The sequence below is a fragment of the Austrofundulus limnaeus genome, unplaced genomic scaffold, assembly GCF_001266775.1.
Source record: "Austrofundulus limnaeus strain Quisiro unplaced genomic scaffold, Austrofundulus_limnaeus-1.0 Scaffold947, whole genome shotgun sequence".
Lineage (NCBI taxonomy): Eukaryota > Metazoa > Chordata > Actinopteri > Cyprinodontiformes > Rivulidae > Austrofundulus > Austrofundulus limnaeus.
Genome location: NW_013953349.1, coordinates 25952 through 41855, shown reverse-complemented (window position 1 = coordinate 41855; position 15904 = coordinate 25952). Strand labels below are relative to the sequence as shown.

The 15904-nt window shown below is 45.5% G+C and overlaps 1 protein-coding gene across 3 annotated transcripts in view; it reads right to left on the bottom strand.

Moving 5' to 3' along the window:
- Window positions 1-5121: 5121 nt before the first annotated feature.
- Window positions 5122-15904, bottom strand: part of ddr2l (discoidin domain receptor family, member 2, like) — a 34074-nt gene continuing 23291 nt past the window's right edge. For 2 of the 3 annotated variants that reach the window (XM_014029733.1, XM_014029734.1), the window contains exons 14-20: window positions 15356-15430; window positions 14247-14491; window positions 14050-14177; window positions 13780-13977; window positions 13471-13705; window positions 9301-9450; window positions 5122-8082 (exon numbers count right to left, since the gene is read on the bottom strand). In XM_014029733.1, the coding sequence (XP_013885187.1) occupies window positions 7948-8082; window positions 9301-9450; window positions 13471-13705; window positions 13780-13977; window positions 14050-14177; window positions 14247-14491; window positions 15356-15430 (1166 nt within the window). In that variant the 3' untranslated portion in view covers window positions 5122-7947. The remainder of the gene's footprint in view (window positions 8083-9300; window positions 9451-13470; window positions 13706-13779; window positions 13978-14049; window positions 14178-14246; window positions 14492-15355; window positions 15431-15904) is intronic. The other variant, XM_014029735.1, reaches the window with a different exon arrangement.

Sequence of the window (15904 nt, the reverse complement as noted above, 5' to 3'; positions counted from 1 at the left end):
GGGTATGCACTGGTATTGGGTATGCACTGGTATTGGGTATGCACTGGTACTGGGTATACATTGGTATTGGGTATGCACTGGTACTGGGCATGCACTGGTACTGGGTATGCACTGGTATTGGATATACACTGGTATTGGGTATGCACTGGTATTGGATATACATTGGTATTGGATACACACTGGTACTGGGTATGCACTGGTACTGGGTATGCACTGGTATTGGGTATGCACTGGTATTGGGTATGCACTGGTACTGGGTATACATTGGTATTGGGTATGCACTGGTACTGGGCATGCACTGGTACTGGGTATGCACTGGTATTGGGTATGCACTGGTATTGGGTATGCACTGGTACTGGGTATACACTGGTATTGGGTATGCACTGGTATTGGGTATGCACTGGTACTGGGTATACACTGGTATTGGGTATGCACTGGTATTGGGTATACACTGGTATTGGGTATACACTGGTATTGGGTATGCATTGGTATTGGATATACACTGGTACTAGGTATACACTGGTACTGGGTATACACTGGTAAAATTGATGTATCTTTCGAAGAAAAGACTTCAGGTTCTGCTGTCTTCAGCAGACAGTCTGTCAGCTGTCTCTGTGTCTCCTGTCCCTCTCCTACATCCTGTCTCGTCTTTGTCTCTGTGTCTCTTGTCTAATTACAGCGTCTCTGTGGTCAAAGCTGTGAATTTACTTGGAGTTGTGTAAAAACTCAGTTCTGACCCAAATCACTGCTCAGTTTGGATCCAACAGAACAGTTTTATATTTATTTTTTATTCATTTAAATTATGTTCTGGTAAATCTGTCAGCGTGTTTTATCAAATTTTATTTTATTAATAGTTATGTTAATAATTAATCGTGCTTCAGTTGATATAATGACCTCTTCCTGTAGTTTGAGTCAAACATCAGATTGTTAGAGCAGTTTAAGACCTTTTGTTTGGTTTATTAGGAAACAGCAGCTGGTGTCGTGCTGCGAGCTCAGGATGCTTTAAAACAGCTGAATTTGAGGCACTAAGCAGCCGAAAAGTTTCCTCTCCTCATAAAACTCAAAGTTTACCACCCAGAGAGCAGCACTTCTCCTTTCAACAGTCCTGAAGAAGCAGCTGCTTCATTTATTCACTCGTTCATCTTAGAAATACACAGAAGTGATTTTAGCTGCAAACAAATAAAGTCTTCAGAAGAACGAGACAAAACTTTAAGAAAGCTTTTTCAGGACAAAACTGATTTCATATCGTATTTTTATAAATCCATGTCAAATGCACCTGATTTAAAGATAATGACTGAAACTCCTGCATAGTGATGTTGTAAAAAATAAACAAATAAATAATTAAATAAACAAACAAACAAACAAACAAATAAATAAATAAATAAATAAATAAATAAATGGACCACAGAACAACATTTAGAAGCAAAACTCAGGTATTAGTGTAATAATTGTGCTCTATAAAAACTCAGACATGTTTTTATGTTGCAGAGACAAAGTTTACAGGAAAAAATTAAAATAATGTCTTAAAAACTCTCAAAAGTTGAGGAAGTTTATCAAATTTAAAAAATACAAACATCAAAGACATAAATATGCAAACATTACATCTGGATCTTCTCTCAAATCTAAATTATAAATAAAAACTCACTTTTATAAAAAAACTGTTTTTTCTTGTAAATTTAAACATTCTCATCAGAGGAAATCAGTTTTTAAGCCACGAAAAACCTTTTTTCTAATGATTTTCAAACTTAATAAAATATTCAGATTTTTTATATTTATTGTCTGAATTTCAGATGTTTTTAAGTGTTGTCAGCAGCTCCTTTTTGTAATGGCCCAAATATTTGTTAATACTACCTTAGTTTGTGGATTTGTGGTGAGAAACAACAAACTTTTAGTTTTACCACTCAGACTCCATCATAGCGGGGGCTGGAGTCCCTCAGGGATGTGTACTCGGTCCTTCAGTTTTCATTCTGAGGGACTGGGGCTGGAGTCCCTCAGGGATGTGTACTCGGTCCTTCAGTTTTCATTCTGAGGGACCGGGGGCTGGAGTCCCTCAGGGATGTGTACTCGGTCCTTCAGTTTTCATTCTGCTAACTTCAAATTCAGCCCAAATCAGCGTCTTCACCTGAAACATAAAATGAACGACTGATTTAAGAAGTTTCACTGCATTACATCAGGGTTTTGTTTCAGGAGAAATGCTGGCGCTTCATTTTTTCTGCAGCAGCAGCTCCACGTGTGGAAAGCTTTACCTTCATAGTTAAAGGAAAACATGATCTGTTTAAGAAAAGCTGCTTTTTAACAACATCGTGTAAAGATCAAAGGCTGCCTGATTTTATCGCAGGATTACAGCAGCAGTTCTGTTCCCAATGAGAAGCAGGTGTCGGCTGATCCCAGGGCCTCATAATGAGGGCTGCAGGAGGGCCCACAGCAGCGTAATGAAACGTTACTCTGTGAGGAAGACAATGCTGGCTGAGAGAGAACAATAACACAACCACAAACTGAGACTGAAGGAGACGTACCTTCTGATGTGTGGGATCAGGACCAGAGACCATTCTTTAGTTTCAGGTAAAGAAAAACACAAATCAGAGTCGCTGCCTTCATAAAGATCATGACTGAACATAACTACAGCCATGTGTTAAACTAGAGTCTGCTCATTTCACCCTCCTGCTGTCCTGGGGTCAAAACGACCCCAGGCCTCAGGGCGGGGGTGTGGGGGGCTAGCAGAAGGGTTAAATGAATTTTAAGTTCTCTTATTTACCAGCTGAACAAGAAGACAGAAAGTTGTCTAATCGTAAAGATGTTTTGTTTCCATGAGAGATGATAACTTCAGTCTAACTGTGAAGAAAGTATGAGCTGTGCCCACTCTTGCAGCCCTGAGGGCAGCAGCTTCACCGCTGCGCTCCACGGATAAAAACAAAAACAAACAATAAAAACACCAAATAAGAGCTGTAGGAATGAATGATAACCTTTGTGATGTTTAGCTGTTCATACATTAAATCAGCTCATTTGGTTCATATAACTTTGATACTTTTATATAAACTTATCCCCCAAATCTGTTGAAATACTTTAGCTACTACATCTTTTTTATACTACTTTTTGATATTTTAACTTTTAGCTAAGTCTCTTTTTCTTTTAGCTTTTAGTGAACTTTTAGCTTCTTTTAGCTAGCCCTTTGATACGTTTTTTCTTAGTCAGTATTCTGTTCAGTTTCAGCTTCATCACCATGTTTCAGCAACACTCAGCAGTTGTTCGGCTGTCATTCAAATGTCGTTAGTCAGTCAATGGGAAGTCGTTCAGCAGTCATTCAGGAGTTGTTCGGCTGTCGTTCAGCTTTTATTCAGCTGTTGTTCAGCCGTCATTCAGTAGTCGTTCAGCAGGTACTCAGTTTTTGATCAGCAGTCATTCGTCAGTTTATCGGCTGCAGCTGTTGTTTAGCCATTTTTCAGCAGTCTGTCAGCAATTGTTCAGCAGTTGTTTGGCTATCATTCAGCTTTGGTTCAGCTGTTGTTCTGCTATTGTTCAGCTGTCGTACAGTTGTTGTTCAGCTGTCGCCTGGCTATTGTTCAGCAGTTGTTCTATCATTCAGCTGTTGTTCGGCTGTCATTCAGCAGTTTTTTGGCTATTGTTCAGCTGTTGTTCGGCTGTCGTTCAGCAGATTTTTGGCTATTGTTCAGCTGTTGTTCGGCTATCGTTCAGCAGGTTTTTGGCTATCATTCAGCAGTCGTTTGGCTGTCATTCAGCAGGTTTTTGGCTATCGTTCAGCAGTTTTTTGGCTATTGTTCAGCTGTTTTTCGGCTGTTGTTCAGCAGTTTTTTTGGCTATCATTCAGCTGTTGTTCTGCTGTCATTAAGCAGTTCTTTGGCTATCATTCCGCTGTCGTTTGGCTGTCGTTCAGCAGTTTTTTGGCTATCATTAAGCTGTTGTTCTGCTGTCGTTCAGCAGTTCTTCGGCTATCGTTCAGCTATCATTCAGCAGTCGTTTGACTGTCATTCAGCAGTTTTTTTGGCTATTGTTCAGCTGTTGTTCGGCTGTCGTTAAGTAGTTCTTTGGCTATCATTCAGCAGTCGTTTGGCTGTCGTTCAGCAGTATTTTGGCTATTGTTCAGCTGTTGTTAGGCTGTCGTTCAGCAGTTCTTTGGCTATCATTCAGCTGTTGTTCGGCTGTCGTTCAGCAGTTTTTTGGCTGTTGTTCAGCTGTTGTTTAGCTGTTGTTCGGCTGTCGTTCAGGAGTTTTTGGCTATCATTCAGCAGTCGTTCGGCTGTCGTTCAGCAGTATTTGGCTATTGTTCAGCTGTTTGGCTGTCGTTTAGTTCTTTGGCTATCATTCAGCAGTCGTTTGGCTGTCGTTCAGCAGTATTTTGGCTATTGTTCAGCTGTTGTTCGGCTGTCGTTCAGCAGTTTTTGGCTATCATTCAGCAGTCGTTCGGCTGTCGTTCAGCAGTATTTTGGCTATTGTTCAGCTGTTCGGCTGTCGTTAAGTAGTTCTTTGGCTATCATTCAGCAGTCGTTTGGCTGTTGTTCAGCTGTCGTTCGGCTGTCATTCAGCAGTCGTTCGGCTGTCGTTCAGCAGTTGTTCAGCTGTCGTTCAGCAGTCGTTCGGCTGTCGTTTGGCTGTCGTTCAGCAGTTGTTCAGCTGTCGTTCAGCAGTTGTTCAGCTGTCGTTCAGCAGTTGTTCAGCACCCAGCTGATCTCACAGAAAGTGAGTTGGTGTAGCTCCATGGTTCTGTCTCCCTGCTGATCCAGGTGTTTCAGAGCAGGTTGTGTCAGCTGTGCAGAACGAATGTGTCGACGTGACATTTTTCACTCTGAACAGATAAAAATAGTCCAACTCTCTGCAGGACAACAGAACAGCTGCAGTAATTACAGCCAGCTTGGGTTTGGCTGCTTCTACTCCAGCATCACGCCTGCAGAAAATGTCACCATAAAACCCGTCTCTCTGCCATCAGAGCTAGAAGAATCTGCTCTTTGAGCTTCAACCTGCAGAAAGTTTTTCTCTGTGAACCACAGCTGTCACTGAGCCACATCTGGACACTAACCTCTGCTTTATCTTTCTTTGGGAGGGTAAATTTAGCTTCTCTGCAGCTGGAAGTACAATTACAGAAGCTGTGGTCACATGACTGACGGGTAGAAACGACCCGGACTTTAATCTGAAATGTATCTGTTTACAACAAATAAGAAAAGAACTTAGAAACACAAAACATCTGGGAACAGGAGAACTGTGAGGATGAGTATAGAGAACAGGTTAGGGTTTAAACAGAAGCTCCAGTCAGACAACTTTATTTATTATAAAACAAATCAAGACAATAAGGAGTGAAAATAATTTGGGAGCCCAGAAACAAAACGTCACCTCCTAATATATTAATATACTGAGACATCAGGATGAAGATCAGTGAGGAAGAGGAGGAGAAAACAGCCGAAAAATAATCAGACGTGACTGCAATAAATTCTGATAGATTATTCATTATCATCACACCTAATCTGCAGTCACACAAACACACAGGCTCACTGCAGCAAAGGATTCTGGGAGATTGAGTTCAATCTCTTCTTCTGCTGTTTTATAAAGAAAACACTGCAGGTGACCGCGTTCAGCCCAATCAGCTCCCAGGATCGAAGGAATGTTGACACACACACACACACACACACACACACACACACACACACACACACACACACACACACACACACACACACACACACACACACAGTACAGATGACAACATTTCACAACTCGTCTTGTTTTTATGATCGAATGTGTTTCAGAGCCAGAGGCTAACGGTTAAACTGCTAACGCTAACAGTAAGAAGAACTTCATGTGGAATTATTTTCCACATTTTAAATAAATGTTTTAATGACTCTAATTATCTGTAAGCTGGTTATATTTCTGTTCTCATTGTTCTGTTAAAGATCCTCCTCTGAATATAAAGTCTTCATGTTCTGTCATGAAACAATGTAAAAACATTTAAAAACAATTTAAAGGCTTTTAAAGAACCTTACACATTACTGACATCTAGTGGTCAGATTGGAAACAACAACCATCTTAAATGCTACAATAATCTTTTCTTAATCAGTCATTTCCATCTAAAACTCCAAACGAGCTTCATCTCTTTCTGTTTGATGGTCCAGTTTAAACAACCAGTTCAGTGAAAACAAACCTGAAACCAAGAAACTGGTAAAAATCTGAGCTTTACTTTTCACTCGCTACGACTTCATCCAACAGGTTTTCTTTCAACCGTAAATGTTTACTGCGCCTCACGTCCACGTACAGTGTTTGAGAGGAAAAAAGCTTCTGAAAGGGAAGATTAGAAAAAGATTTGAGTTAAAAATAAAAACACAATGTTGAGTTTCCTGCTGTAAGACCACAGCAAACCACCAGGCTGCGACTGGAGGGGAGGGACCAGAGACAAGAAGAACATGGAGGACGTCTTCCCCGAGGAGGTCACCATGTTCAGGGGTCACAGAGACCTGAAGTCCTGCCCTTCCTTAAAAACAGTCAGAGTGTACACAGAGTGGTCACAGTGTGGTCACAGTGTGGTCACAGAGTGATCACAGAGTGGTCACAGAGTGGTCACAAGAGTGGTCACAGAGTGATCACAGAGTGGTCACAGAATGATCACAGAGTGGTCACAGTGGTCACAGAGTGGTCAAAAAGTGCCCACTGAGTGGTCTCAAAGTTGCCAGAGTGGTCACAGAGTAATCAAAGAGTGGTCACAGAGTGGTCACAATGGTCACAGAGTGATCACAGACTGTTCACAGAGTGGTCACAATGGTCACAGAGTGATCAAAAAGTGCCCACAGAGTGGTCTCAAAGTGGCCAGAGTGGTCACAGTGTGGTCACAGAGTGATCACAGAGTGGTCACAGGGGTCACAGACTGTTCACAGAGTGGTCACAATGGTCACAGGCTGTTCACAGAGTGACCACAGAGTGGTCACAGAGTGGTCACAATGGTCACAGACTGTTCACAGAGTGACCACAGAGTGGTCACAGAGTGGTCACANACTGTTCACAGAGTGACCACAGAGTGGTCACAGAGTGGTCACAGTGGTCACAGAGTGATCACAGAGTGGTCACAGAGTGGTCACAATGGTCACAGGCTGTTCACAGAGTGGTCACAGACTGTTCACAGAGTGATCACAGAGTGGTCACAGACTGTTCACAGAGTGGTCACAGAGTGACCACAGAGTGGTCACAGTGGTCACAGAGTGACCACAGAGTGGTCACAGAGTGGTCACAATGGTCACAGGCTGTTCACAGAGTGGTCACAAACTCTCACCATCCCTGACTCCAGGTGTGATCTGAGGACTGAACTCAAATCTTTTGTCTTGTTTTACAACCAGCTGAGTTCTGATCCGCCTGGTTTTTAAAATCCTGACTTGTTGTCCTCGGTCCCTCAGCAGGTGTCCTCCAGCTTCTGGACTTGTTTTAGACGTGGACATGTTTCCTGTCAGACAGCTCCTGCAGGAGGACAGTCCCAGCTGCAGGGACTCTGGGACAGACGTTTAACTGTCCTCAGCAGCAGCTCGGGTGGCTTTAAGGTTCCTCCTCTGACTGGTTCTGGGTCTCTGAGACACACAGGTTCTGATCCGGTCATGTCCACAACAACATCCAGAAGAAGTAAAAATACACTAAAACAGAGAAATCCAATAAAACCTAGACTTTGCTACACTATGACCTGAACTCCAGTGTGGGGGGACAGGGACAGGAGGAACTGGAGACACTGACAGTGTTGGACAGACAGAACCAGGTCCAACGCAGACAGAAGAAAAGTTCTGAAGAAGCTGGGACAACCGAAGGGTTTCTTCTCCCTTCACCTCGTCTCTCAGGCTGGAGTCTGAACCCAGCTCTGTCCTGTCTTCTGTCCTCTGTCCTGTCCAACAGTGTAGTTCCAGTCTGTGGTTCAGAAGTCAGTCCGTCACCTTGCAGGTGTCCCGGCAGTCCTGAGAACCGGACCGCTCACTGGGTGACGTGGGGCCTCAGGGCCTGATAAAGTCCCTCAAACGTGGGTCGGTCCGGAATGTTGCGACTCCAGCAGCGCATCATCAACTCGAAGAGAGACGGGGGGCAGAGCGGGGGGCCGTAGAGGAAGATCTGGGACAGGAAGTACAAAGGACAGTTACAGAAGACTTCAGTCTGGATCTGAGACACGACAAAAAAATCTGATTGTTTTTATTAAAACAACAAAAATCTAAATTTATCAATTTGTTCAACTCTTTGAAGAGACACTGATAAAAAAAACCTCAAGATTACAGAAACCAGTTCTGTCAGGGGTCCAGGTTTAAGGTCCAGAACCTCAGAAAAGTCCTGATTCTGGAACAAAAAACAAAACAGCGCCACCTGGTGGACAAAATGAAAACTCCAGCTCTCAAACTGGATTAACAGAAACTGGTCACTAGCTGTGTTTCCTTTGACCATGAAAATGCGCAAATTAGAATTTCGAAAATAAATTTGCTCAATGGAAACACGTCAATTTAGAAAAAAATTACGTTTTTCGACAAAATGTTTTTGCGCTAGGATGAGGTGGTTTTTCAGCCGTATCAAAATTGGTGTTTTTCGCAAAACTGCAATGGAAACAGTTTTTTCACATCACAGGAGTCACGTGATCAACAACCGGCTGTTTCTACTGGTGAAAAAGACGATGATGAAGAAGATAACAGGAAGTAGAAGTAGTCGTAATATCACAGAAGTAGTATAAAATAGTAAACTCAGCGACTACAATTTCCCAAAAACACAGCATACGTAGCTGCTCCCAAGTAGGGACTTGTCTCTGGAAAGCCTCGATAAAAGACGCCGACGTCTCCTCTGATGATGAGCGCTAGTGTCGTGGTAGCAACATGCTATGTGTTTACATGCATCGCTGCCATGTTTGTAATGACTTATCATGAGAACAAACGTATTCACGTGACTTTAATARCATTTCTTACTTAATGGAAACACTGCAGTTGCGAAACTGTGTTTTTCCGACATTAAGAGATTATCGACAAAGTTTTGCGCACATTTGTAATGGAAACGCAGCTAGTCACTCCTGAGGAACTGGAGCTCCATTTTTCAGTCAGGTTTATAAATCCAGGATCTGAGCTAAAAGCTGAGCTTGAACAAGCCTCAACCTGTCAACAGCTGTAATCTGTTGCTCTGACATCAGGCCATGCCTCATCAGGGTGGCTCCTTCAAGCAGCTGTCAACCATTCAGGATTGATTACTAGACCCACTGAGTGGATCAAAGATTTCCTGATCAGGCATGCGTAGTAAGACACGTGAGTTGATTGATTGATTGACCAGTTCAGTCTGGTCCTGTCTGGTCCTGCTCACCTGGCGGCCCTGGTTTCTGAAGAACTCTCCAGAGTTCTCGATGACCTGTTCGTCAGACAGCAGGCTGTAGGGCTGCTCCTTGCAGAGGGTGAAGATCTCCCACAGCGTCACACCGAACGCCCACACGTCGCTGGCTGTGGTGAACTTCCCCTGAACACAAAACCAGTTCCAGTTCAGAAAACAGCTGTAAGAATTATCACCAGAAAGCATTACAGTCACCATCAAATCCATTGTTCCATCAGCTGAAGTTGTTGAAATTCTATGATTTGGTTGATTATAGTATTTTATCAGTCATGTATAGGGCTCATAAAAACACACTACCTTCAAACATTCAATTACATTTTATTAAAAGAGAGGGTTGTTATAATTTGAAGGGGATTGAAATGTTTGTCTCCTCTGTTGGGCTGCTACCTTATCGTGGTGGAGAGGTTTGAGAGTCCCAATGATCCTAGGATCTATGTTGTCGGGGGTTTCATGCCCCCAGTAGGGTCACCCAAGGCAAAAAGGTCCTAGGTGAGGGATCAGACAAAGTGCAGCCCAAAGACCCCTACGATGAACACAATAAATGGATTCAGTGTTCCCTCACCCAGACGCGGGTCACCGGGGCCCCACTATGGAGCCAGGCCTGGAGGTGGGGCACGTTGGTGAGCGCCTGGTGGCCGGGCTTTCACCCATGGAGCCCGGTCGGGCACAGCCTGAAGAGGAGAGGTGGGTCCCCCTTCCCATGGGTTCACCACCTGTGGGAGGGGCCGTAGGGGTCAGGTACAATGTGTTTTGGGCAGTGGTCGAAGGTGAGGACCTTGGCGGTCTGATCCTCAGCTACAGAAGCTGGCTCTAGGGACGTGGAATGTCACCTCTCTGGTGGGGAAGGAGCCCGAGCTGGTGTGTGAGGTTGAGAGGTTCCCACTAGATATAGTTGGACTCACCTCGATGCACCGCACTGGCTCTGGAACCAGTCTCCTCCAGAGGGGTTGGACTCTCTTCCACTCTGGAGTTGTCCATGCTGAGAGGCGCCAAGCAGGAGTGGGCATACTTATTGCTCCCCCATCTCGGTGCCTGTACGTTGGGGTTCACCCCGGTGAATGAGAGGGTAGCCTCCCTCCGCCTAAGAGTGGGGGGATGGGTCCTGACTGTTGTTTGTGCCTATGAGCCTAACAGCAGTTAAGATTACCCACCCTTTCTGGAGTCCTTGTAGTGGGTGCTGGAGAGTGCTCCGAACGAGGACTCCCTCGTTCTGCTGCAGGACTTCAACGCTCACGTGGGCAATGACAGTGAGACCTGGAGAGGCGTGGTTGGGAGGAACGCCCCCCCCCMCCTGAACCCGAGTGGTGGTTTGTTATTGGACTTCTGTGCTCGTCATGGATTGTTCATAATGAACACCATGTTCAGACATAAGGGTGTCCATATGTGCTCTTGGCACCAGGACACCCTAGGCTGCAGTTCGATGATCGACTTTGTTGTTGTTTCATCTGATCTGCGGCCGAATGTTTTGGACACTCGGGTGTAGAGAGGGGTGGAGCTGTCAACTGACCACTACCTGGTGGTGAGTTGGCTCCATTGGTGGGGGAGGATGCCAGTCAGACCTGGCAGACCCAAACGTATGGTGAGGATCTGCTGGGAACGTCTGTCAGAGTCTCCCATCAGAAGGAGCTTCAACTCACACCTCCGGGGGAACTTCAAACATGTTCTGGGGGAGGTGGGGGACATTGAGTCCGAGTGGGCCATGTTCGGTGCCTCCATTGTCGAGGCGGCTTACCTGACCTGTGGCCGTAAGGTTGTCGGTGCCTGTCGTGGCGGCAATTCTCGAACCCGCTGGTGAACACCTGGGGTGAGGGATGCTGTCAGGCTGAAGAAGGAGTCCTATTGGGCCTTTTTGGTCTGTGGGACTCCGGAAACAGCCGATAGGTATCAGCAGTCAAAGCGGATTGTGGCTCGGGTGGTTGCTAAGGCAAAAACTTGGGCATGGGAGAAGTTCGGTGAGGTCATGGAAAAAGACTTCCGTTTGGCTTCGAGGTGATTCTGGTCCACCATCTGGCATCTCAGGTGGGGAAAGAGGATCGCCACCAACACTATTTATGGTGGGGATGGTGCACTGCTGACCTCAACTTGGGACGTTGTGGGTCATTGGGTGGAATACTTCGAGGACCTCCTCAATCCTACCGACACGTCTTCCCATGAGGAAGCAGAGCCTGAGGACCCTGGGTCAGACTCTCCAATCCCTGGTGCTGAGGTCACTGAGGTGGTTAAAAAGCTCCTCGGTGGCAGGGCGCCGGGGGTGGATGAGATTCGCCCGGAGTTCCTTAGGGCTCTGGATGTTGTGGTGCTGCAATGATTGACGCGACTCAACAATATCACATGGACATCGAGGGCAGTTCCTCTGGATTTGCAGACCGGGGTGGTGGTCCCCCTATTTAAAAAGGGGGACCGCAGAGTGTGTTCCAACTATAAGGGGATCACACTTCTGAGCCTCCCTGGTAAGGTCTATTCGGGGTTTCTGGAGAGGAGAGTCCGTTGGATAGTCGAATCTCAGATTCAGGAAGAGCAGTGTGGTTTTCGTCCTGGTCGTGGAACACTGGACCAGCTCTACACCCTCAGCAGGGTCCTGGAGGGTTCATGGGAGTTCAACCAGTCTACAAGTGTTTTGTGGACTTGCAGAAGGCATTTGACCATGTCCCTCAGGGACTCCTGTGGGGGGTACTCTGGCAGTATGGGGTACCAGGCCCATTGATACGGGCTGTTAGGTACCTGTATGATCGGTGCCAGAGCTCGGTCCGCATTGCTAGTAGTAAGTTGGACTTGTTTCCAGTGAGAGTTGGACTCCACCAAGATTGTCCTTTGTCACCGATTCTGTTCATAACTTTTATGGACAGAATTTCTAGGAGCAGCTCTTTGTGGATGATGTTGTCCTATTGGCTTCATCAGATCCTGATCTTCAGCTCTCAATGGAGCGGTTCGCAGCGGAGTGTGAAGCGGCCCGGATGAGGATCAGTGCCTCCAAATCCCAGACCATGGTCTTGAGCTGGAAACCGGTAGCGTGCCTTCTCCTGGTCAGGGAGGAGGTCCTGCCCCAAGTGGAGGAGTTTAAGTATCTCAGGGTCTTGCTCATGAATGAGGGAAGAATGGAGCAGGAGATCAACAGGTGGATTGGTGCTGTGTCTGCAGTGATGTGGGTGTTGTACCGGTCTGTCGTGGTGAAGAGAGCTGAGCCAGAAGGTGAAGCTCTCAGTTTACCAGTGGGTCTACGTTCCTACCCTCATCTATGGTCAGGAGCTTTGGGTAGTGACTGAAAGAAGGAGATCACAGATACAAGCAGCTGAAATGAGTTTCCTCTGCAGGGTGTCTGGGCTCTCCCTTAGAGATAGGCTGAGAAGCTCAGTCATCCAGGAGGGACTCAGAGTAGAGCCGCTGCTCCTCCACGTCCAGAGGAGCCAGTTGAGGTGGTTCATCTGGTTAGGATGCCTCCTGGACTCCTCCCTGGTGAGATGTTCTGGACACGTCCCACTGGGTCGAGACCCAGAGGAAGACCCAGGACACGCTGGAGGGACTATGTCTCTCAGCTGGTCTGGGAACACCTTGGGATTCCCCCAGAGGAGCTGGTCCAAGTGTCTGGAGAGAGGGAAGTCTGGGTCTCTGCTGAGGCTGCTGCCCCCGAGACCTGACCCTGGATTAGAGGAAGAAGATGATGGATGGATGAATGAAAAGTTCGTGAGATCTAAAGGTAGAACCGGTTTGAAGGAACGGAGTATCTCAGTCCAGGGAATTAAATTATGGAATAATCTGGAGGATGACATTAAAAATGCCGGATCAATGTGTATATTTAAGAGAATTATAAAGGTTAATTTGTTGGAGAAATATCTATGAGTATAATGTACGAATTGTTGCTCAAGAAGGAATTAAACCTTTATTGTTTTTCTTTTATATTTTGTACGTTTTTGTAAATTGAAGATTATTTTTGATTGAATTTATTTATTTGAGAAAAAGGGGCAGAAATCATAAGAATTTTTTCTTCTTCTGCTGCCTGTCATTTGGTTTATGATTTACATTTTTATTGAATATTGAATTTATGTTTTGTTTWAAATGAATAAACTTTATAATAATAATAAAAGTTCCAGCTTTAAAGATCTGTGGAAATCCTGGCACCAGGTCTGAGTCTGGTCCCGAGCCCCTCACCAGCAGGATGCTCTCCCAGGCCATCCAGCGGATGGGCAGCACGGCCCGGCCCTGGATCCGGTAGTAGTCGCTGCTGTACAGGTTCCTGCTCATCCCGAAGTCGGCGATCTTGATGGTGAGGCGGCGGTCCAGCAGGCAGTTCCTGGTGGCCAGGTCCCGGTGCACGAAGTTCAGCGAGGCCAGGTACTTCATCCCAGAGGAAATCTGCACGGCCATGTGGAGGAGGTCCGACAGACTGGAGGGAGACAGAGGGAGGAGTCAGTGGGCAGGGCGGCAGCTGTGATTGGACACCTGCGGTCCTTACTCCACCTGACTGAAGGGATGTTGTTGGCGTGCGTCAGCGTGCTCTCCATCTCCCGCTGGGACAGGAACATGTTCAGGTCTCCGTTCTCCATGTACTCGGTCACCATGCAGAGCGGGTCGGACGACACGCACACACACAGCAGCCGGATGATGTTGGCGTTGTCCAGACGGGACATGATCTTTATCTCCTTCAGGAAGTCGTTCCTGACGGACGCAGACACACAGCGTTATGACTGAACTCTTCACCTGACAGTGAAACGGTTCTGTTCTCAGCACCTGGCCTGACTCGTGGCGTCCGCCCTCAGCTGTTTGACCGCCACCAGCACCGAGCGTCCGTCTCTGTCCGGGAGGGGCGACCCCTCCCCCAGGAACTCGGGGAGCCCCTCGGCCTCACACAGGTGGACCTGCAGCAGAAGGAGGTGAGCCATCCTGCCTGCAGACATTCACAGTCCTGCCTCACTGACTCCACCCACCTCTCCAAACTGCCCCTCCCCCAGCTTCTCCCTGAAGATCAGCTGCTGCCGTGGGAACTCGGCGGCGGAGATGTCCTTCCTGGTCAGGGAGTCCACGGTGAGGGCGGGGACGGCGTACATGTTGCTGCCGGTGACGCCCTGCAGGCGCACGATGTCCGTCTCAGCATAGTGCGGCGCGCTGCTGTTGAAGCACTGGTGGGGGGTGCACTGGGTGACGTCCGGCTCAGCGTAGCCCCCCCCAAAGGCTGTCAGAGACAGAGGGCTTCAGGTAAACTACAACAACAACAACAACAACAACAACAACAACAGGGAGGAGTGTACATAAAAACACTGAAAAAAAACTGAGAATCATTTGGTAACACAGTGTTATGATCTTGTAACAGTTTGTAAGTGCTGGTATAATAATCATGTAATTACAGCTCTGTAATAAATGGTTATAATTTAATAACATTATGTAATTACTAATATGATAATCATGTAATTACAAATCTGTGATAAAGGGTTATAATTTAGTAACATTATGTAATAACTAATATAATAATCGTGTAATTACAAATCTGTAATAAAGGGTTATAATTTAGTAATATTANATTATGTAATAACTAATATAATAATCGTGTAATTACAAATCTGTAATAAAGGGTTATAATTTAGTAACATTATGTAATTACTAATATAATAACCGTGTAATTACAGCTCTGTAATAAAGGGTTATAATTTAATAACATTATGTAATTACTAATATGATAATCATGTAATTACAGCTCTGTAATAAAGTATTAAATATAAAATAAAAGTTTTAATTTGAATATTTATTTATTAGGATGTTTTTACATCAGAGTAAAATGATCTCAGTGAAGGATTCAAATTAGAAAGGAGCAATAATTAATCAAACTGTTTAATCAACAAAGTTTTCAGGTTATTTGGGTTGAAATTTCTGTCTGAAATGATGAAATGTTTAATAACCCCGAGGCTCTTGGTTCTTTTCTTCCTGCTTTAGTTTGTTTTTAAAGTTCTCAGACACAACATCAAAGTTCTGTTGAACCTTTGAGGGTCCAGACCCTGCTGAAGACTTTAAAACACGTCCATTCACACCTTTCAGCTCTTACCACCAAACCAGCCTGACGCCATGTGACAGGAAGTCAGCAGGAGCAGGTCATAGAGGGGGTTACCCAGGAGGAGGGCTGGAGGAAGAGGAGACAGAAAGAAGGAGGAGCTGGGAGGAAGAGGAGAGAAACAGTGCAGAGTGACTGAGCATGCAGGAAAACATGACCCCAAAGAACAGACAGAACCTTGCTGCAGCCGGTTCTGGAGCTGAAAGAACCAGAGACAGAGAAGAAACAACAAACAGGATCCAGACTTCATTTCTCTGAAAACCTCCTGTTTCTGACAAATTCATCCAAAACCTCCTGAACAGGAATGAGTTTTAACCCACTCTGCGTCTGGATAGGTTGGGTCCGGTTTGGCCTGGTTCAAACCTGCCGGGTCAGAACTGCTCACAAGCTGTGTTTCCATTACAAATGTGCACAAAACTTTGTTGATATTCTGTTAATGTTGAAAAACAGTTTCACAACTGCAGTGTTTCCATTAAGTAAGAAATGTTCTTAAAGTCACGTGAATACGTTTGTTCTCATGATAAGTCATTACAAACATGGCAG